Source organism: Akanthomyces muscarius, chromosome 6, assembly GCF_028009165.1.
Source record: "Akanthomyces muscarius strain Ve6 chromosome 6, whole genome shotgun sequence".
In the NCBI taxonomy this organism is placed as follows: domain Eukaryota; kingdom Fungi; phylum Ascomycota; class Sordariomycetes; order Hypocreales; family Cordycipitaceae; genus Akanthomyces; species Akanthomyces muscarius.
The window spans coordinates 3,831,966-3,855,478 of record NC_079246.1 but is presented as its reverse complement, the minus strand read 5'-3'; the positions used below and the strand labels follow the sequence as shown (position 1 = coordinate 3,855,478).

The 23,513-nt window shown below is 40.8% G+C and overlaps 2 protein-coding genes across 2 annotated transcripts; both read left to right on the top strand.

Moving 5' to 3' along the window:
* Nucleotides 1–9,272: 9,272 nt before the first annotated feature.
* On the top strand, nt 9,273–10,554 carry LMH87_001371 (uncharacterized protein; the record flags this gene model as incomplete). The annotated part of the gene is made up of 5 exons (XM_056199434.1): nt 9,273–9,767; nt 9,817–9,916; nt 9,965–10,161; nt 10,209–10,271; nt 10,471–10,554. 5 exons carry the CDS (start codon nt 9,273–9,275, stop codon nt 10,552–10,554), a joined length of 939 nt encoding a protein of 312 aa, XP_056056282.1.
* A 137-nt stretch (nt 10,555–10,691) lies between these two features.
* Nucleotides 10,692–11,178, top strand: LMH87_001370 (uncharacterized protein; the record flags this gene model as incomplete). Its single annotated transcript, XM_056199435.1, has 2 exons — nt 10,692–10,863; nt 10,949–11,178. 2 exons carry the CDS (start codon nt 10,692–10,694, stop codon nt 11,176–11,178), a joined length of 402 nt encoding a protein of 133 aa, XP_056056281.1.
* Nucleotides 11,179–23,513: the final 12,335 nt, after the last annotated feature.

Sequence of the window (23,513 nt, the reverse complement as noted above, 5' to 3'; positions counted from 1 at the left end):
TAGATTTCACTTTTAAAAGATACTTAGGGTTTCTTCTATAGGGAACGTAAAAAGTAGCTTAGGGTCTAGGTTTGGGTTTAGGTTAGGGTTTCTTCTATAGGGAACTTGAAAAAATAGCTTAGGGTCTAGGTTTGGGTTTAGGTTAGGGTTTCTTCTATAGGGAACTTGAAAAAGTAGCTTAGGGTCTAGGTTTGGGTTTAGGTTAGGGGTTCTTCTATAGGGAACTTGAAAAAATAGCTTAGGGTCTAGGTTTGGGTTAAGGTTAGGGTTCTAACGTGTCTTTTAACGCGAATTATTTCCGCTAGCGCGAAAATATAAGTCCTTTATAGTACTTTCTAACATAGGGTCTAGGTTTGGGTTTAGGTTAGGGTTTCTTCTATAGGGAACTTGAAAAAATAGCTTAGGGTCTAGGTTTGGGTTTAGGTTAGGGTTTCTTCTATAGGGAACTTGAAAAAGTAGCTTAGGGTCTAGGTTTGGGTTTAGGTTAGGGTTTCTTCTATAGGGAACTTGAAAAAATAGCTTAGGGTCTAGGTTTGGGTTTAGGTTAGGGTTTCTTCTATAGGGAACTTGAAAAAGTAGCTTAGGGTCTAGGTTTGGGTTGAGGTTAGGGTTCTAACGTGTCTTTTAACGCGAATTATTTCCGCTAACGCGAAAATATAAGTCCTTTATAGTACTTTCTAACATAGGGTCTCGGTTTGGGTCTAGGTTAGGGTTGCTTCTATAAGGAACGTAAAAAGTAGCTTAGGGTTTAGGTTAGGGTCGGACTTAGGGTTACTTCTATAAGGAATGTAAAAAGTAGTGTAGGGTCTAGGTTTGGGTTTAGGTTAGGGTTGCTTCTAGAAGGAATGTAAAGAGTAGTGTAGGGTCTAGGGTTGGGTTTAGGTTAGGGTTACTTCTATAAGGGACTTAAAAACATAGTGTAGAGTTGGACGTAGGGTTGGACGTAGAGTTGTTATATGTCTTTTAACGCGAATTATTTCCGCTACTATAAAAATATAAATCCTTTATAGTACTTTCTAACATAAGGTCTAGGTTTAGGTCTAGGTTAGGGTTGCTTCTAGAAGAATCTTAAAAATATAGCTTAGGGTCTAGGTTAGGGTAGGACTTAGGGTTGCTTCTATAAGGAATATAAAAAGTAGCGTAGGGTCTAGGTTATAGTTAGATATAGGGTGGCTTCTTTAAGGGACATTAAAGGTAGCGCAGGATCTAGGGTAGGCTAGACGTAAAGTGGCTTCTATAAGGCATAGAAGAAAGTAGTGTAAAGTATAGGGTAAGGTCTTATATAAAATAAGACGTAATAGTAAAAAGAAAAGAAATAACTATAAAGTGTAAGATAGAGTAAAAAGGTTTTATAATTATATAGTATTCTACTAAAAAGAACTAAAATAGAAGTAAAATAGGGTTTTATACTAGAGTAGAATAGTAAAGTAAATATATAGTCTAGTTATATAGAATATAGTAAAGTCGTAGAAAGATATCTTCTATTTCTTTACTAATAAAAGAAGTAAAATAAAAAGAGAAATAGAAACAATTATAGAAATAGAAAATAGTATTAATAGAAAAAGAGAACTAATATAAAAAATAATATATACTTAGTAAATAGTTTAATAAGATAAGTCGTAGTAGGGTAAAAAAGTCCTTTTTATATATACTAGTATAGAAAATAAGGTAGAATTAAAAGTACTTTTAGTATAGGGTAGGGGAATAAAAAATAAAAAGAAACTAGTATAATAGAAAAAGAAGAATAGAAATAGTAGATAAGAAAAAGTAGTATAGAGAGTAAAAAATAGGCCTAAAAGAGGTAGGAGTGTCTTATAAGACAGGTAGGGGTCCTAGGGCGCTAGAAACAGGGGTCTAGCTACGTGGGTAGCCCTATAAGACATGGAGAGCCTTGTAGAGAGCTGAAAACAGGCCGGGAAGAGTGCTAGTTGCCTTCCGAGACAGGTAGGGGTCCTAGGGCGCTGGAAACAGGGGTCTAGTTATGTGGGTAGCCCTGTAAGACATGGAGAGCCCTGTAGAGAGCTGAAAACAGGCCGGGAAGAGTGTAAAGGCTGTGAAATTGCCTTGTAAGACTTAGAAGGGCCTGGAATCACCCTAGAAGACCTGTCGGAGTCTTTCCGAGGCCTTTCTAGCTATATAATACCTTTCTTTCCCTCCTTCTTCCTTCCTTCTCTCTCTTATACACACACTTCTTCTTTTCTTTGTTTTTCTACCTCTTCTAAGTAGTCTTTCTACTTACCCTCTTTCTTCTCTAAGAAAACATTTCTTCCCTCTTTTACTAAGCACTTCTCTACTCCTTACCCTCTTTTACTAAGCACTTCTCTACTCTTTACCCTCTACTCTTTACTTTCTACTCTTTACTCTCTACCCTTTTTACCTTTTTATTTTTACCTACCTACCTTTACCTTACTATAAGGTCCTTTCTACTAGAGAATACTTTTATTCTCTATAGACACTTTTCTCTAGTAGAAGATACGTAGTATTTTCTACTAGATGTCCTATCTCTCTATAAAGGATACCTAGTATCTTTATAGACGTCCTATCTCTCTACTAGAAGTACACTTTAGAAGTCCTTTCTAGTAGATTTATCTAGTAGAGGCACACTTTAGAAGTACCCTCTAGTATATACCTCTTTCTACTAGAAGAATCTTGGTTTTTCTAGTAGGCGGCCTCTCTCTTACCTACTTTTTAAAAATACACTTTATAAGTGCCTTTTACTAGTATACTGTCCTATCTTAGCCTTTTCTAGCTATAAAGAAGTACCTAGTACTTTTAGTAGCTAGAAGGGTTCTCTTTTTACTAGAAGTACACTTTAGAAGTCCCTTCTAGTAGAAATCCTTTTCTTATAAGAAAGGCTGTGTTTTTTTATACCTTTTCCTGCTTTCTATAGTAACTACTACTATAAATAGCCCTCTAGAAGCCTTCTAGTACCTCTTATAACTCTATCTATTATAACAGGTCTTAGAAGTGTCTTTAGCGGCCTCTTTCTAGTACTAGTACCTGTGATAGTAGCGCTAAGGCGTCCATAACACACGTCGGCACACGTTGGCACACGCCAGCACACGCCAGCACACGCCAGCACACGCCAGCACACGCCAGCACACGCCAGCACACGCCAGCACACGCCAAAAGCCTCTAGCAGCCTTCCAGCACACGCCAGCACACGCCAGCACACGCCAGCACACGCCTAAAGCCTCTAGCAGCCTTCCAGCACACGCCAGCACACGCCAGCACACGCCAGCACACGCCCGAAGCCTCCAGCAGCCTTCCGGCACACGCCAGCACACGCCCGAAGCCTCCAGCAGCCTTCCAGCACACGCCAGCACACGCCAACACACGCCAGCACACGCCCGAAGCCGCCAGCAGCCTTCCAGCGCATATTGGCACACATAAGCACACACTAGCATCTATAACCTACTAGAACGGCGCTGAAAAGTGCTTTCTACGATGTTTTAGTAGCTAAAGAAGCCCTTTTAAAACACTATAGCAGTTATACTAGCTCTATAATGTCTCTAAAAGCCTTCTATCAGCCTTTTCAGGCTATTCCACAAGGAATAAGACTTAAAAGTCTACCTCTTCTTACTAGGAAGAACTTAGAGTTGCTGTCCCTTATTAAAAACAACCTTTACCGACAGAACTCTAAGGTCTTCTTATCTAGAAAAGTAGATAATAAAGTCCTTTTTCTAGGAAATAGACTTTCTAGTCTACTCTCACTAGCTCCTACTAAGGTCCCACTCTTCGGAGTTAGACTTAGAGCTAATTCTTTAAGAATTCAGCTTATAAGTCAGTCCTTACTTAGGAAGAGTCTAGAGTTGCTGTCCCCTATTAAAAACAACTTTTATCGACAGGACTCTATTCTCTACCTAGAGAGACTAAGACTATCTAAGTCTTCTTCTTAGGATACCTTTAAGGATAGCCTTCCTAAAAAGATACCTTTTTAGAAATACTATCTTAAAGAATACCTTTCTAGGAATACCTTAGAGTATAAACTCTCTAGTATCCTCCTACCTCTTTCCCTATATCTCTTTTCTTAAAGAGACCTTCTTTCTACCTAACCTTTTACTTTCTCTAAATGTATTATTAGAAAATTCCCGAGCGAGCTAGCTTAGATAACTCAATTTACAGTTTCTAACCCTAACCCTAAGTAACCCTAAGTAACCCTAAGTCATACGAGCAATTCGATTGGCTAATACATATAGCAAAATATTTCGTATTTAGAACATATTTACCAGTAGTGGCATAAGATTTATAAGGGTGATTCAAATCTTATACGACAGATTAACAAAGATACTGTGAAGAGTCTTCAGGGTAAAGCACCAGGCGCATCTTATGTCGATCAAGATGAGTTATCAAGCTTATTTAAGAGTGGAAAACTTTTCACTGAAATTCCCGAGGAATACCGCGAAACACTATAGACGAGAGTGTGTGACTATTCTACCCAATACTTGGTTCCGTCCTTATTCACTTTCTTCGAAGATCGCAAATTTTTAGAAAATGTTGCGTGCGGTTTGAGAAACATCGTGGGTGTTAACTCTAAAGATAGTATTTCACGTCGTCTGACAGACATGTTCACCGATATTAGGCAAGTCCAGGATAGGTGTGTTGTCCAGGTATCCAACATCCGCTTCGGCAGTACGGCAGGTAACCGCGACACCCGTCTCAAATTGGGCATGCAACAACTTTAGTTAGCGGCGTTTCGTGAATACGAGAACCTGCCTGCTAAATTGCAGCGAAAAAATCTGCTAGCCAAGGCACGGCCTAGGGTTGATATTGGTGCTTTACATGGCCTTGCTTCTATAGCTTTGCGTCTTAGGTTTAAGTCCGATGAAATCCACGAAATTCTGTCTCATTCAGCTAATTGGGTTATTGCCAACAAAGCTCTTCTTGCCGCTCGAAAGCCCGGTTCGTTTGAATACAACAACTTGGACCAGCTCGCAACACAAATTGCGGGCATATTTGCGAAAGCTCGCCCAGTCGCTTCAGAGACGCGACGCACACAAACATACACCAATAAGTCCAAGCAACCCGCGAGGTACGGACTACCGGATGCAGCTAATCATGCGCATGACAAATCCCAGCTCTTTTTACCAAATATCGGCCGCGACATTGATGACAGCCGGAACCATGTCACTTCGCTCTTCATCCGATTATCGGTGTACCGAGCGTATTTCGGACAGCCAACATTGTCCCCAGCTATAAGGCAGGAGATTCTAGCTTCGGGTGTGCCCACACAAGAGAATGATAATAGTAATCACAAAGCGCTCGAGGTTGAAAGCGGCCTAGATCACGAGATTCAGATCATAGAAGGAGCAATCACGCTACAGCAACTGAAATCGAATACAGCAATAGAAATGGAGAAGCTTAGAGAGCTGCAACACCAGGTGTCCCAAGAGCAAGCTGCGCTAGCAAGGCTACAGGAGTGTTCCAAGGCGGAACGAAATAGTTGCTCTTCGAGACTGGCATTCGATGACATCGTGGCCGAAAAGTATGACGAGTTTATGGCAGACGAAGACCCAGTCCAAGAGAACAGCCCTGCCTATGACAAATCAGCCATTGCTCTACAAGAACAAGCAGAAGAGCTCGCTGTTACTTCCCTTACAGTGCCAACCCAGCTACAGACTGCAGCTACAGCGATGGTACAAAAGCAACGAGGAAACAGCCACTTCGATTTCAGGGGACTGAAGGTTCCAAATGAGAAATCGTTTGAGAAAGCTATGCACTCTGCGAAAGAGACATCCCATTCTTCACTAGAGTGTATCATTTTCAAGTCCGTCATCGACTCGGATGGAAACTTAAAGGAATCAAATCGGGTCCAGATTAATGCGGATACACCCTCACAAGTTAAACAGCTTGCAGCAGAGTACATGCGGCAAAAATGCTCCTTGTTTGATATATATGACCGCAATTTGGCTTCACCCAGTAAATGCCTCGACATGATAATGGCGACGGGGACAAACGTGATAGTGGTTAAGCAGGCATCCCAACTTGGCATAAAGCTACGGGACGCATTCATGAAGAACTCAAGACACAAAAGGACAAGGCTGGCGGAAAGCTCTGATTGAAAAACTATGGAACTTGTAAACTTCTCCTTTTTACGCATCAATTTTCTTAATTTTTTTCTCTTATATTGTTCCCTCTTATGCATCGATTCTTTTAGTTCTCCTCTCTTACGCATCGATTTTCTTATCTTGCTTCTCTTACAAATTAGTTTTCTTAGTTCCTCTCTCTTATGCATCGATTTTCTTAATTCCCCTCTCTTACATATTAGTTTTCTTAGTTCCTCTCTCTTATACATCGATTTTCTTAATTCCCCTCTTTTACTTATCAGTTTTCTTAATTCCCCTCTCTTACATATTAGTTTTCTTAGTTCCTCTCTCTTATGCATCGATTTTCTTAATTCCCTTCTCTTACTTATCAGTTTTCTTAATCCTTCTCTCTTACATATCGTTTTTCTTAGTTCCTCTCTCTTATGCATCGATTGTCTTAATTACCCTCTCTTACATATCCATTCTCTTAATTCTCCTCTTTGAACCGGCCCAAAGCACTTGTTGCTTAGCGTGATGACCTAGAAATACTCAATATTAAGCGCCCATCTCCAGCTATTAAAGCGCACGCTAACCTTAAAAGTCAGAGAGTATGAGATCAGGCTGGTTTTGGGTAAATGAATACCTGCTGATTTTGCTCTCTGTGTTTCGCAGCCTGTTAGACACGGAAAGGAGCGCGCAGATAGGCCGGTTGTGAACAAGGCCTGTTAGCTATAAACGGCCAGCGATGGTTAGAATCGTGAAGACAGAGCGACAAGTGTACTTTAGTCACTTGGATCTTTTTGACTCTATGAAATACATATAAGCTTCTACAAATAGCTCATGTGCTTTGCTCTGGCACATGTCTTCCTCTTTGTGCATACACAATACTCGGCAGCACCTGGATTTAAACCATGACTACGTCAGAAGCATCAAAGGAAATGATAAATACTCATCGTTAATCTGCCTTTCGTAGCGAAACTGTAACGCCACATAAGGAGATGGATGTTCTAAGATTATCGACAACGAGAGAAAAAGGTAAACCAGCTCAAGATACTCTCCTCATTAAGACAACAACACTATAGACAAAGTACGAAAGGATTTACACTATAAGGCTTAGACTAAATGAACTATTCCTAGTAGCAGAGCGTAAAAGTATAAGCTCTGATCTATTTTCTTTACGCCGTTTTAATTCGCTAACAAACTATTAAATTAACGTCTTAGAGCTCATTTAACACCCTAACTTCGCTATAGTGTATAAAATATATAAGTTAAAAGACTTATATCTTATTGTTTTTAAGTATCTACCACTTTTATTAGCGGAAGCTATAAGGAATCCCTATCTTATAGGCCCTAGGCTTATGGCGATAATTGGCTAAGTGTGGTATTTAATTAGCGATTATAAGCCTAGATACTAATATCTATTAGGTAGTTAAGGCACTTAAGTTTCTAGAGTAAAATAAGTTAAGATATAACTACCTAACCTACTTAAATATCCTCTTATATCTAAATAGTAAAGTTAAACTTAGTAATAGATCCTTTATCTTATATATAAATAGGGGACTAACTAGGTTATTAGTAGGCTAAGAGGATTACGTTAAATTAAGCTCCTAGAAGGATATTAGAGATCTTAGCTGTGTGATAATAGAGCTTATATAAGGTTATACTAAAGAGAGTAATAACATAGGCCTTAATAACCCTTAAGGATAGGATATAGAAGTAATAGACTTCCTTTTAGTAATAATATCTACTTTATCTACCTTAGAGTTATAAAAGGTATATTATTTAAGTTTAGTTAAGTTAAAATAAGTAAAAGCTTATAAGTTATAGCACCCCTTTTTAAGAACCTAGTAGAAAGAAAAACTTAAAGGACTAGTATCCCTAATAATAAAATAAGCTATACCTAATTATAAATATATCAGTAATATAGCGAGCAAGGAAGCTTAGCATTTTATAGTCGGCACTATTATACAGCGATTAAGATTAATATATCTATATTTACTAGGAAGTTATTAAGGTGTTAGCTATAACTACGTTTCTATACTAGATAAATGCCCTATAATTAATACTTAGGAATATACCCTATAAATAAATATATTAGATTAATAATATCTTAAGTTATATAGGGTTAGCTGCTATGGCTATGAAAACTGGCTAATTAGTCTCTTAGTCCGCTTTTCTATCTTTAAGGGAAAAAAAGGAAAGGAATAATAATAAACGCTTTAATATAGTACCTATATTATAGTATTTATTATATAGTATATACTATAATCTTAGAGTATCGACCTGCTTATAACTAAACACTTAATCTTAGCGCTAGGACAGCTCGGGCTAACACCGTTACTAGCTATAGTAGTGTGTCTACTATAGGTGTTCACACTACGGGCTCTCTCTAGTAGGCGCTTATCTACCTGACCTTAATATAGGGATGAAGTATAGGAAGGATATAGTGCTTTTTTAAGCACCACTCTGGTCAATTTATATGCTAATTAAGTCGCGCATATTGCTACGCCTAGCCTATAAATATATATATATTAAATCTGCTTAGAATAATTAATACTAATAGCTATGGGACTGCGGAGAAACTATTATTATTTATTTAGTTTATTACGGTTAGTGGAAAGCTTTGAAAGAGTAACTATAAGCCTATACTAATATATATAATCTGACACTAAGCTGTTAAAGTTTAGTGTAAAAACAGCTTTAGCTCCCTCTATAACTTTTAATGTTAGCGAGCGCTATAACCGCTAAGAACAAGCTGATATTAGTGGGTGCTTACAGGCTATGACGCTAAGCAAAAGGCGCTTTAGGCTGGCGAACATGCCTTTCTACGGTGCAAGTGAGAGGATGGATCTGATTGTGCATCAAACAATACTTATACATGAGTTTTTGAATCAAGTTTCTGCTTATTGGCCGGTTCCACGTCTTGAATAAAGATTTATGCCTGAATGTGTCGATATGCTATGAACAGATGTTCTGAAGTTCTCACTACAGGAGAGTTAGTTCGAGTATTAGTGAACTATATGTTCTTGCTGAGGTACAGATGGAGACTATTGAAGGACCACTTCGTGGCAGCAGGCTCCTAGGTGAAACACTCAAAAGATATGTACGCCAGTTTCATTTATTTATAGTCCGGCAGCTGTATCGTACTTGAGCCGCCTTGCAAACAATAAACAGCATCGTCCAACCTTTGCTAATATCATGCCACCCGATCACTGCAGGCGTGCTACCCACTTTGCTTTTGCAGCCATGCAACAGCAAAGTGACCAGCATGCTCTAACAAATCAGGAAAATGGTCACACCGCAAATAGCCGCTCTAACCCTGTCGAGCATTCCTCGGAGAAGGAGCAAGAAGGTCCTCGCGGCGCAGTGTCTTCAAACGATTCATCTCTTACACAGACAAATCCAGGCTCATCTGGAACGCATGAGACTCTATGGGATACTTGCGTTGAGCTCTACAGTCTCCAATTCGGTAACAGCGACTACTTTTCTATAGTAGAGCAGACGCAGCCCCTGTCAGACGAATATCCAATCTACATTGTGAAACGGTTTTCTGGCATCAACGTCGAGGAACGCATGAACTTCATACAGCAGATCAAGCATGAACTGTTTGTTCAGCCTCGCCATATTTTCTCTGTAGAAAATGAGCGTTTCGTCACATTCGAATTCATGCCACTGTCTCTTGCGGAGCTCGAAGGGAATCCTCTCATGAATGATTTCCGGCTCGCATCTATCCTGGGACAGGTAAGTGACAAAATTCCCCGGCAGGCAAAAGCATTGCTGAGTAAAACAGGTCGTGCAAGGACTTCTATACCTAGAGGAGAACTCTTTGAGTCATACCAAACTGACGTGCTCCAATATACTCATCGACATACATGGGACCGTGAAGCTCTGTAGGTCAACATGTGGGAGAATAAAAACACTCAGCTAACTCGCTATAGGGGGTCAAGAGTTCATCCGGACTTGCTTTAACTTGAATGAAGCCATACAGAACATTGCCGTCGTAACGATGAAGCTTGCACAAGGGTATGCTGACAAGGACGGTCGATTTCGGTTGGATAGGCCAGAGCGTTTTCCGCTTGGCTCTGACTTTCTCTGTGCACTTGAGCAGATGACGAGCATTGGTGAGCTTAATCAGGTACGTATAAATACACTTCGTTCGGGGCAAAGTGCTGATTTGCCAAGCACCCATTGTTGCGAATCCCATGGCACAAGGGACACCTAGGCGGGTTGCTAGCCTTGGCCCAAGTATGGTGTGATCGGGGATATAAAGTTTTACCCAAGCAATCGCGAAATTGCCTTGAAATAAACCATATGGTATGAGGTTGGATACCCTTGATGCAAGATACTGTACCCTCGTTTTTGTCAATACATATTCCACATATGTGAAGCTGAATACACGTTTTTGTTTACGCCGTCCCCCATACACTCTTCAAACAAGTATCAGTCCGCCTTGGACACTGACCTCATCAACAATGTTGTCCAGCACTATATGAAGGAGCATCAAAGCATCATCCTCGCTGTCGTGTAGTCAAAGAACGATTACGCCGACCAAATTGTTCTGAATCTCGCGAACAAGACTGAACCTAGAGGAAAGCGGACCCTAGGTGTCATCACGAACCGACGCTCTAATCCCGGGATCTGGAAGCGAGCGCGACTTCAATCTCCATGGAACGGAATCAAAACGTCGAGTTCCGCCTGGGCTGGCACGTCTTGAGGAAACAGGACACGGAGGCGGACTTGGAAGTGTATCATTATCAAGAACTCCGTAGGCCTGAGCACTTCCCCCCTGAATGGTTCCAACCTCAGCAGAGCAAGGTCCGCAGTGTCCTGGACTCGGGTAGCGGCACAACCCAAGGGCTCACCATCGAACCCCTCGCCTGTTCCACAGGCAGCCGCTTCCAAGACACACTCTACCATGACAGCATACCAGGACCGAGTAGTTGCAGTCAAGCTTAAGGATCAAGGCGCCGCCCAACGTCACCGAGCTCACTCTGCGACCTGGACAAAACAACAGGTTGAGGCGTCCATCAGCAACCAGACGACAACGAAGTTAGTCAAGGTCGTCGCGGCGCATCAGCTCAAGGGCGGCGACACACAAATTTTCGGGAGCACAACCGCCGAGACTACACATCTCAAGCAGAAAAGGGAGTAGATTAGCGGCTTAGGAACCCACACTGAGCTTATCGTGCCGGCTTATAGAGTTGTTATCTATAGCATTCCCACCAGTTCTATTAATATTAAAGACTAAAAGGCGACTATTAATTAAATGCTCGTAGATAATTATATAGTTATCGCTAGTACTAAAATCTTATATATAGGATAGTAAATAAAAGAAGGAAATCTTAAGCGAGCCTCCTTAATTATTAGCGAATTCATAGACCCTATTATAGCAAACGCTATTATATATACTAGAATAGTATAGGATAGCAGATACACTAATACTAACTCTAGTAAATTTATACACTATAAAGGTTAATACTCTTAATATATAGACAAATATTAAGTATAAAAGGTAATATTCTTAGGCTATATTATAGCCACCTCCTTATTATAAAATAAGAAGGCTCTTTAGAACCCGTCTTAAGCCTTATTCGTATACTAAATAGCTAGGTCGCCTTTTCTTCTTAAGAAATTTCCTACTATATTAAGTGGCACTATTTCTATTATATTATCTATAATCTCCTATATAATAAAATTATCCTTTAAATTATTTATACTAATAACACGGATTAGTCCCTTACTATATGGACGAAAATAAAAGAAAGATAACATATACTTTATTAAGAAGCTTAAACTAGTATTAACTTAATACTATCCCAGACTAGGACTTTTCGTATTATTAGTATATCCCTTTTTTATAACGAAGAACAGAGACTAACCTAATAAATTCATCCTCCTTAGTAATAAGTATCTAAAGGACTCTACTAGAATAATAGTATGTTATAAATACGTACTAAAGCCCTTACTAGTTAGGAAATATACAAATATAAACAAAATTAGAATGCCCGATAAATTAAGGACCGTGTCGAAGCATAATGACGAGACGTCCTAGTAGTTACGTTTCCCGAGACGAGGTGATAAGAAAGCGCGCTACTAAAAGGGGCAGTATAGATACTATATATATTAATACTATTTAGCGTAAAATCGTACATTCTTTCTTTTTACAATTATAGCACACTATATAAGCTAAAAGCGGCTTCTAAAAGCTGGTAGTATCCGGCCCTTACACCAAGCCAAAGGAAGCCGGCATAGTGTTCCACGTGCACCATCGCATAGTATCGATGGCACCTATTAGCTATAGGCGTAGTACGAGTTATTTTAACTATATAATAATCTGCACATTCTCCAACCAGCCCTAAAATACTACTTCTATAAAGAAGTGTGGCCGTTACTATCTATAGCGTTAATATTAGCACCCTTTATAATAAGGAGACGAATTATCTCGGGATACTACTCCATAGCGGCTATATATAGCGCTATTACCCTAAAGGCGTAGTTATTAGGTTATATAGAATATACGTCATTATTATTACTAATAGACAGGTCGCTTAGAAGTCTAGCCTAAGATTTAACTCTATAAAGAAAAAAATGCACCTTTAAAGAGGTCTTAAGATAATTTCTTACATATCTTATATTACCTCTCACTATATCTAATACCACCTAAATAAGCGCCTTAATTAAAAAGTCTTTAAATATCGTTAACCTCTCTATCATACTAGTCCATTTTGGCCTCTTATTAACACGTCGTATACTAATCTATAAGAAAGGCCGCACATAGGACTCACGTTAACATCGTTGACCTGATTAAATAGGGACGAAGTAGTTATGGAGATTAGGTTCAGTGCTTCAGCACTATAGGAGAACTGCGAGCCTATACGAAAAGGACAGGAAAGGTATTTCCTAATACTTTCGATAAAGCCGACGGCAATGTTCTTTTAAGGCATCTACTTCGGAAAATATTTCGTAGGAACTGGTAAAAGCACCTGTAGGTAAAAGAGGGTGTAAGGTCTTTAAAAGAATATATGGAGGCCTTGGGCGCTGTGTTTTAGTGGCGCGCAGTCGGTAGGAGATGGTGTGCTTGAGGATACCGATAATGATTCCCAGTACAACAGAGAGCTCGCTAATACATCTCACATCCTCTTGCGCGTTGCGTGTGAAGATGATATTGATTGGTGTGGGAGAAGTGAAAGGCATTATTTTGATAAGTGCGGCTCTTCGCTCTAGGACTTATAAGTAGTTGGCATTTATTGTACTTGCGATCGAGCACGAGGCTGTCAGTTCATCGAGACATAGACAAATACGAACGTGTGTAAACCCAGAGGAAAGAAGATAGAAGTTGGAAAAATTACAGCTACGCAAGCGCAAGGGTGCCAGGAGAATCGAAGAAAGGTTTACTTAAAGTGGAAGAGCGCCAGAAGTGGAAGAGCGCCAGAAGTGGAAGAGCGCCAGAAGTGAAAGAGCGCCAGAAGTGGAAGAGCGCCAGAAGTGGAAAAGAGGAAGTTGGCCCGAGACAGGTGTCGCGTGCAAGAAAGATCCCGCGCGTCTATTTTATCCAATGCAACAGCCCGTATTTTCCGCGCCCGAGAGCAAGTTCTATGAAACTCACACAACAACAAACCGAATGAAAAATGCTCATTGTATACATCAGCAACGGCGACGAAGCACATGTTTTGCTAGAGAGGTCCGCGATGCTGAAAATCGCCTTCGTCAGATTGGACGGATTTTGACACACTTAGCCAGTCAGGAAAACACAATTTTAGCCCAGCAGGCCAAAGGCGGCACAAAACCTCGGGAACGGGAGACAATAAGATTAGAGGCATCGAAGATGTTACAGGCTATTCTATAAATCAGATAGCCAGCATAAATTGACTGAGCAGGGTGTGTCCATGTTACATCATCTATATGACAGTATCTATCGCGCTGCCTATTTATATTATGAAGTGAGAAAGTGAGCGAACGACGAAATTGATGCTTGACAAGAAAACACCCTTCCTTGTTTCCAGCATTTGTTTTTCCTGTTGAGTCAACATCGGTCTGTTAGTCGCCTTTTAGCGAAGTCAGATTCTCCTACATCGCAACAGGCCTCGAGCCATACCGTCGTTTACAAGAGCGATTACGTCCGCGGATGATATATAAAACAGCAGACGAATCACGATTGCAGCAGTTGAAGTTGGAACAATTCAATTGCGTCTTTTTCACAAACTACAAAAATGAAGTGCCACTGGATTTTATTAAGCCTCCCCTGTTTTATGAGCGGAACGTTAGCCAGCATCACAACCCCACCAAACAGTACCTCAACGGCCTCCAACACAGAACTTTCCTCGTCTACCAGGACGCCATCGATCCCATCGTCCCTACCAACAGCGATAGAAGAAGCTTATGAGCAGTTTGACAACAAACCATACTACTATAGTGGAAATTATACGGACGCCTCAAAAAGTGGGCGCGTGACTTTTGTCGACAGACACACGAACCACTTTCCCCCGAGAATGGCGTCTATAACAGCTCATATACGCACAGTAGACTTAGGTGTGATTTTTTTATGCATTGGGACTCAATCAATAAGAGCTGTACTGGCCACAAAGATATTAACCCCGATACATGCTACACCTCACTACTAGACATTGAGAAAAAATGTTATTCTTACGGGCGGGGCGGGACTATGGCAAAGGATTGTATTGTTTATACGTTTTCATCTAATTAGGGCAGGACTTATATATCTCGTATAGTTCAGGTCGATCTGCATAAAGGTTTGATCAAACAGTTATATGGCTGGTCCCTAAGCTGGCGTGAGGGCGCCTCCACCGAGTTGAATTGAATTGTTGAAGGAAGCCCCCAAGAACTGCAGTCTACGTAATAGTGGTAACTTAATCGGCGTGTTTAAATACGCAGTGGACCTCGCGTAGCTGTCGCTTTTGTGTAAGGCTGACAATAGTACGGTGTAGTCCTGTCTTTCCATCTGTCTATTAGTAGTATTTACCTAAACGTGATCAATAGAACGTGCAGCTATTTCAAGGAGAAATTTGCAAAACAGGACTAATTTCAAAACTATTCTCAATTAAAAAGGTCTATCTATACTACCCCGCCATTCTCCCAGCCTCCACATCCTCCCCGTGGCTGGCCGTTGGCATCGTACCCAAAGCGCCGGTTTCCGGCTTGCGCTTCACAATTTTAGAGATAGTATGTGTTGTCCTGCCAGCAGGAGTTACCACTCTTACACTTGAAAACACAAGTCTCCATATTTGAGACACAGCCACCGCCGGTTCGAATCTCCATGCTATTTCCTCTCATGTTCGGCTCACGGGACACATTAATGGTAGCATACGGTCCAGACGTGAACTCACCCCACGTATTATAAACCTGACTATACGGACTAAGTATAGTCGTTCGATTATATAAAGCCGCGAATCCACCAGAAACATTACTACCTATGGAAATGACGACACTATCCCCGGTGATTGGCAGTGAGTAAGTAATATATAGCTAGCGAGTACTGATAAAGCTTAATTGGAAATTAGCGTTATGCTAGATTATAAGTGTAACGGGAATATCAGCTTAGTTATTAAATGTAAGCTTGTTAGGGCTATTATTACCAATCTAGATTCTACCGTTATTACTAAAGTTATTAATACCTATCTTGCTGATATTAATGCTGTGTATATACTTATAATCCTCTCGTAGAAGACCTGAAACTGGCTTCATGTAGATAATGCTACGCTTTGAGTTAGTTATAGTAAGTTTGCTACTTAGGCTTGTTAAACATTGTCTTAATCTTATTTTATATTGGTTACCTACTTCTAAGAAGCGCTAGCGACAGAGACAGTAGTAGCGGCAATGATTATAGTATCAAGCCACATTATTCTTATATCTTTTAATTTTAGTATTACTTATTAAGTTTTTTTTAAATATATGGTGGCCCTGCTCTTATATAAGTAATGTATCGTGCTTGTAGGCAAATGCCACTAGCGGTTTGAAGGTGCCTGCAAATGATTCAAGACACGTAAGGAGGAACCAGAAATACACTTTTAGAGAAATAACTAAGTTCTTTATTTAATAAATAACAGTTTATTCTTAAAGACTATATGGGTGACTAATTCATTAAAATAGCGGCATACTTTTATAGTAGATGGTATATAGAAGAAGTCTTATAGTGCCTCACTCCCCGTCTGCGAATAGTGGACTATCACAATTAACGTTACAGTATACTTCTCTAGGATTACTCTAAGTTCCCGGAGTTATTAATATATTTCTAAGCCTTATACTCCTCAATAATAATATAAGAAAGCCAAGCTAAGGGAAGGCGCCGCGCTGGGATCCAGAGAAAAAAAAAGTTATAAGTCGCGGCGTAAGCGTGACAATTATGAAAGTGGAAGAGGTTGGTTGGTTCTAGAAAAGACTAAAAGTTAGTGGTGCATTTAAAGACGGTCATTTTATAAGGATATTAGCTGTCCACTCTATGCCGCATTAGTAGAAGGGATAGCACTAACTATAACTAGGTTGCCATCCTCCTATTAGCATCTATTAATAGTGACAGCTATGGAAGCACTAGAGGATGGCAGTGAGATGGGCTAGTACTACTAGTGGAGGTTTACTGTTATAGACGGGTGTATATGGTGGTTACCTACCAGCTAAGCTAGTCCGTCGTCTAGGCCTGATAGCCTACCCACGCCAGCACATGCCTATAGATAGCGCTGCTAGCTGTGATAGGTAGGGCATTCATTAACAGCGATAGTAACGCCAGAGGCCTACCATAAGCCTGATAGCCTTCTTAGGTTAGCACCTACTAAGACCGTAGTGTCTTGTCTATCTGCCTTTATAGCTAACTTAGGTCATCCCTATTCTATCCTTTTTCTACGTTTGGCTAGTCACTCTCCCTTATCTGGCCGTAGTGGCCCTACGGAAATTACATACACTCTATTTAACGTCACCTAATTAAAACACGTATTTGCTATCAGCGCTCTCTAGGTATTTAACCGCCACCCGCTCCATTTTAGAGGGCGCTTTGCCGAGTTCACCACTACCTCCCTATCCACTATCTAACCACCCTTCTCTAATATCTTAAAAGCGTCCATACTTTTTTAATATCTTCCCCTCGTGATCTAGCCTATACTTATTAGTATAGTAAACTAAAAAGAACACTAATAATCATATCTTAGTAGACGTTTCTATCTCTCCTTACGCTACTAGAAAGCCGCGGAGAAGAGCTATAGTAGCGCGTCCTCCGCTTGCATTGCGTAATCTCTGTTAGAATCTAACGCACCCCTAATCAATTCCTAAAATCTAGGACCAATGTTTGTCTCTTCTTGTATATCTACCTTAACAGCTTATTTAGCGTTAGTAGACCTACACTCTTTAGTGGCTAGCCCGCCCTCTACACTATCGCCATAGTGGGGTGTGACGCTCTTTTCGCCCTAGCCCCTAGGCCGCCTTAGAGCCCGGTAAAAAGGTCCGAGTTACCTAAAGTAGTGTTATTATATAACTAGCCCACCAAATATTTTTAATTACATTTTATTGTTAAGCATAGCTCTTTTATAAGAGTGCCTTATAGCTATGGAGGAAGCTTAATGTGGAAATCTTAGTCTATTTTCTTAGCTGAATATCGCAGTTTCGCACATCTATAACCCTTAAAGTGTATATATCGCAGATATAAATCTCAACGAAGTGGGCTATCTACTTTCTAAGGTTTCCCTAGGCATTATGTATATATACGCATTATATAATGCCACTTTTCGCTAAAATTGATTTTACCTCTACTAAACTGACTAGGAGTTAAATTTAGCCGTCTTTTTCAAAAATCGTAGAATATAGGAACACTAAATCGTCCTCTCCTCTTATAACCAATCCGCTTAATCATACAACTTAGAATAGAGTAGCGACGACACTAACAATAATAACAGCAGCTTCAATACCAAGATAAGCGGTACTAGCTGTAGAAACGGGGGGGATACTACTTCTAGAGACGATAGGAAGACTACTAGTAAGAGGCGGAGGAGGACGGTGCGGGAAGAAAGAAGTAATAGAACTATAATCGCCGTCGGGACCAGCCTTCTAGCCAAAACGGCAACTAAAAGACTACGAAGGAGTGTAGGAAGTATAGATTGATGGTTGAAAAAGTGGCCTTTTAGAAATAAATAAGGAAGGAGGGGGAGCTTTACTAGAAGACTAAGGGAGGAGCTCCTAGTTTAAAGACTAAAGAGGAAGCGGAGAAGACTTAGTGCTAAGCATAGGGCAGATAGTAGTTAAAATGGGAATAATTGTCAGGGACCTCGAAGCTATATAGTGGATGCTAGGGATACTCGGCCACGGTCTGGTATTGCTTGATCTTTTTGATCTCTGTGGCCGAGTGGTTTACCTAGCGCCCCGGTTCCTCACAGGATACCAGACCGTCACGGTGCACTGTATTAAGGATTGCGAGCTGAAGGCGCCTAGAAGAGGTCGCTGGTTCGAATCCTGGCTGTGGATATAGTTGCTAGGTTGGCTGGGGTATTACGGTACGGGGTTATCGGTACTAGCGTTCAACCAGCTAATCTTCGTCGCGCTGATAGGTGAGCTGTGGAGGCGGCCACAGGGAGCCTAGGGGTCCTAACACTATATACTTCTAGGTGGTCTAACAGGTGGGTAAGACCTATAGTAGCCAGGGACGGCTACGTGGAAGGAAGGGCAGCCTGTCAGGGACCTCGAAGCTATATAGTGGATGCTAGGGATACTCGGCCACGGTCTGGTATTGCTTGATCTTTTTGATCTCTGTGGCCGAGTGGTTTACCTAGCGCCCCGGTTCCTCACAATAATAGAAGTTAGAATAATAGTTAACTCATCTAGGTAGTTTATGGCCTAAAGAGGGCACTTAGTAATAATATGCGTTAAAGTAGTGAAAATAGTCGAGGTCGTCCATAGAAGGGTCTTCGATGGGGAAGGCTGAAAGCTAATAAAGCTACTCTCTGCCAGGGAGCTGGTAGCCACGCTGGTGGACGTATTGTTGCTACTAATAGGGTAGGCAGTAGTAGAGATAGGAATTGTGGATATTATTATAAGAGAAGAAGTGCTAGACTCAGTTATGGTGGCGCACTCAGTAGTGCTCTCTAGGGTAGGGGTGATAGGAGGGGTAGAGACGGTGATCTACGACTAAGACGAGGTTGTAATAGGAGAAGGGGTGTTCGTCATAGTTTCGGTGATACAATCTATTATAGTGGCTGTGTAAGCTATGTACGAGTAGATAGACAAGAGAGGAGCAACACCCAGGCAATTATAGTACTGCGTGGGGATGGCACTAATATCTATGGTAGTGCTAGAGATCCAGGCAATATAAAAGGCGGGAGCCTAGTTAGAATAGCAAGGATTAACTAGGTTGCGGTAATAGCTATTATGCTCGTAATTAGGGTAAGTCTATACGTAGGCGCCCATGGCTAGGGCTAAGATGAGGATAGTAGTCTTTATAAGGGCGCTTAGTTGTGAGGGTTGCTATAACTCCCAGTTAGAAGAGAGTGTATATTAATTCTGCAGAAGTAAAAATGGAAATAAGAAAAAATATAGAAAGAAGATATTTACACTTATATATAGGCGAGCGGAGAGTAGAGGCTATATAATAAGCGAGGAGGTCTAGGGTCCTTATATCTCTATCTCCCCATAAGTGACTGCTTAAAAGTACCTATTACCTAGACAGAAGAACACTACACGGGTATAAGCGTGTAAGTAGAAGTTATGGCAATATGATAACCGTGCCGCCCTTACCTTAACTAGCCTTCTCAGTTGGTAGACGATCTATCTTATTAGGAGGCTAGCCCTCACTTTAGCGCTAGTAACGTAGCTATAAAATTAGTGTATTCCGCTCTAGTAAGCCTATTAGGATTCTTGCTTTCCATTTTTTAGTCGTTACCTCGGCGGGTCGATTCTCTACCCCATTATGGTATTGTACAGCCGGTTTTGGCGTAGCCACTTTTAGTGTAGTCACTTTTTGGCTGATATGTTAGTGGCTATTATAAACTAGACTAGCGCTATTCTTCAGCCTCTAGCCTATCCACTTTAGCTCTATACTTATCTTATTAGCGCAGTTTGCTAACTTCTATTATCATATTATTAGTAGCTCTATTACTGTGTAATGCCTATTAATAGCTTTCTTTTTATCCATTCTCTCTTTAATCCGCCAACTAGATGTTGCTTTTTAGGCTAGAGTAAAAGTAAGGGTGGCAGTGAAGGCCACCCAGGATATAGCTTTTTGCTCCGGCCTTTGGCTAGCGTTTATAGCTCTTTACTTATTACCACCTTAATCTTCGTGCTATTCTAGATATCTCCTCTAGCTAAACCTATAAGCATCTTTTTGTATCCTTACTTCTTTACTAAGGCCTTGGTTGCTGGCTTGCTGCGAATTTTTCTGCGCTAGCGGCTCTCCTTTGTTTATTGTTTTGCCTGTTTTTTTCTTTAATCTTCTTTATCATTATTTTAGGTTTTAGGGGCGTGTATTAGCGCCTATTTTCTAGCCTACTAGCCCTCTTAATTAGTGTGACGACCTAAAAACGCCTACTAACACTACTAACTTTTAGTGGTTACAGCGCACACTAATTTTAAAAAGATAGAGAATATAAGATGAATTATTATATGTAAAACCAGCTTAAGGTCACTCTCTGTCTTTAAAAATTAGCGTGCGCTATAATAGCTAAAGATAGGCGGTGTTAGTGGGCGTTTCCAGGTCTTTAAACTAATTAATAGGCCCGCGGGCCTGTAAATTAGCACTGGTGCCGCCCATTTTTAGCTGCTACAGCGCAAGGCCTATTTAAAAGATAGAGAGTCTAACCTTAAGCTAGTTTTAAGCATAATAAAAGCTGGTTTTATAAGAATGAATATAAACGTCTTAGAATATGAATTAAGAATATAAGGTAAGGGATAGTGTCTAGGTAAAAGAACCTTTCTATCTGAGAGTTTTATTTCTAAGTAGTGGAAGCTGAAAGCGGTTGGCTTGTCTTACTGCTTACAAATTATCTTGTAGTAACTGTACGATACCTAATTAAGATCATTTATAGAAGACTCTTATAGTCGGCTTATATACTATTAAGAATATAAACCCCGCCTAAATCACCACGCTAATAGCGGTAGAAGCATATATAACTTTGTAAATTGATAATTTGTAGCATCTAGTGGGGAGGTCCTGACTGTTACGAACGAAGAAAGAACAGGAGCGGGCGCAAGAGCGGCCCAAGGCAGCGGCCCTGCGGGCGCATACAGATTACCCGATTAGGACAAGACAGTCACGTGACCGATCACCTCGCCCACTGGTGAGCGTGGTGAGCGGTGCGCACTGCGATCACTGGTGAGCGCAGTGAGCCAAGGAATACCATAGAGAGATAGACAGGTACTTAAGGAACGGGTATTCCAGTAGCTAGGTAGTCTAGATCTCTATTGATCAATCTAAGCAATAGTTTCACTATTGAGAGTTCTACTCTTAACGACCGTTTATCGCCTACTGCTCAAGAACGTGCTACCCTGTAGCCTTCAGCCTGACTTACTCTCTAAGAAACAGACCTACTGTGACTTAGTAAATAAGCCATCGTTACATAAGGCTCTTCCCTAGTACTAAGATACACTTAAAGATTATACTCTAATAGTGTATTCTAGACTATTTCTTTAAGGCAATTCTCTTCTATAATAACCCTAATATTAAGCTATTCTCTTATTAGCTATTATAAGCCTAGTCTTATCTATATTATATTAGTTATTAGGGAGTATCTTATTAATAGTACTAATTATTAGAAGCTTAAAGAAACTCTATATAATATAAAATAAAGTACTATTAGCCCTTTAGAAATTAAGTCTCTTATCTCTTAAAGTCTTAATTTCTAGATTTCTTTAAATAAAACCCTATATTTAGTTCTTACCGACTAGTTCTATATCACTATTAACTCTAACTAACTCGCCCACTATCTACCAGATCTACTTATAAGTTAGTAGGTTACCTAAAGTGTCCTAAATTAATATCTAGCCTTTTAAATCTACTTTTTATATTAATAGAAGCTTTTATATGCCCTTAAAGGCCTCTTTATATAATATTCTGCCCTTTAATTATTCTTATATTATTAACTATAGTACCTCTTACCACTATATAGTAATATAGAGTTTTATACCGCTAATTATATTATAAATAGCATTTTAAAGGGCCTATTTAGTATATTTAGGAGGTATTATTATATATATATAATTTAACATTAAAATAATTATAATTACGCGAGAAAACACGGTTCTAGTAATGTAGGTTTGGTGTTGAAGTGGGTGGAATGACGGCGCCAAGATGTGGGTAGGGCCAAGAAGTGGGTGGCCGACGTTAGGGCGCAGACGGAGCACTAAGCTCACTGGTGGTGGTGGCGAAGCTATTGGAGGCTAGGGTGGGGCAAAAAGCGGCAGAAAAATGATTCTCTGCTGCAGATGCTCTGCATATGCAAGGTGCCCGCCTTTTCACTCAAATTAGTATATGCCTCTTTGTTACTCTGATCTGAAGTTGATCTGAGCAATAGACAATGAAAAAGATCACAATGAATTCACTTCCTTTGAGATACCTCACGTGCCCTGGCCAGTGCTTAGGAACAATTAACTCATATGCCTAGATCCTGCTCCTCTTCTCCTTTCTCTCTTCTTCATCATCATCAAATTCTGTATGCAGGCCCTGCCCCCGAAGCAAGCACCCAGCATATGCTGACTAGACAGGTAGTAGATATACAACAACTGCGCGCGCCCCCCCGCCATCATCAAAGGTAAGTTTACCCCTGTTCCTAGAGTACACTCAGCATATGCTAACGAATGCAGATGGATTCTTTCGGAAGTAAGTTTTTGTGTGGTACAATAACTTGAACATGTACTGAGCATATGCCCAGCAACTTTCACTGACCAGGAGCTGGTCAACTGCGTTGGGGCACCCAGCGAGACAGCCCTTGGCATCCACTGCGGTAAGCACGGGTTGAGCATATGCTCAAAGCCCACATACTAATTTTTTTCTAGGCGACATGGGCATCGAAGGCCACCACCCCCCCCTCCGTAAGCTCCCTGTCAACCGATTCCAGGCATATGCTGACCAATTTTCTTAGGCTCGATTCAGATCGCCAAGGTCAACACCATGGTGTAAGTAATACTGAGCATAAGCATATGCCCAGCTAATTCTCAAAAGGTGCGGCGTCAAGAACGAGCTTGGCGTCATGTGTGGCACCGTGATTGCCTTCTTGGGTGGCTCCGGCCAAGTAAGTGTTGCGCATCTTCCGGGCATATGCCGGGCTAACAAAAAAAATAGATGAAGAAGCACATCAAGACGATGCACGGCTTCGACCGTAAGTAAGCCCAAGTAAGTTCTGAGCATATGCTGACATCAGTAGCCGTTTCCTCCGGTCGGCGCAACTTGACCACCGCCGACAAGGCCACCGCCCGCCGGTAAGTAGTTTCAGGCCGATGCTGAGCATATGCTGACCCGTGATAGCTCCCTCCTCTGGTATGTCCTCTCCCAGGAGTGGAAGA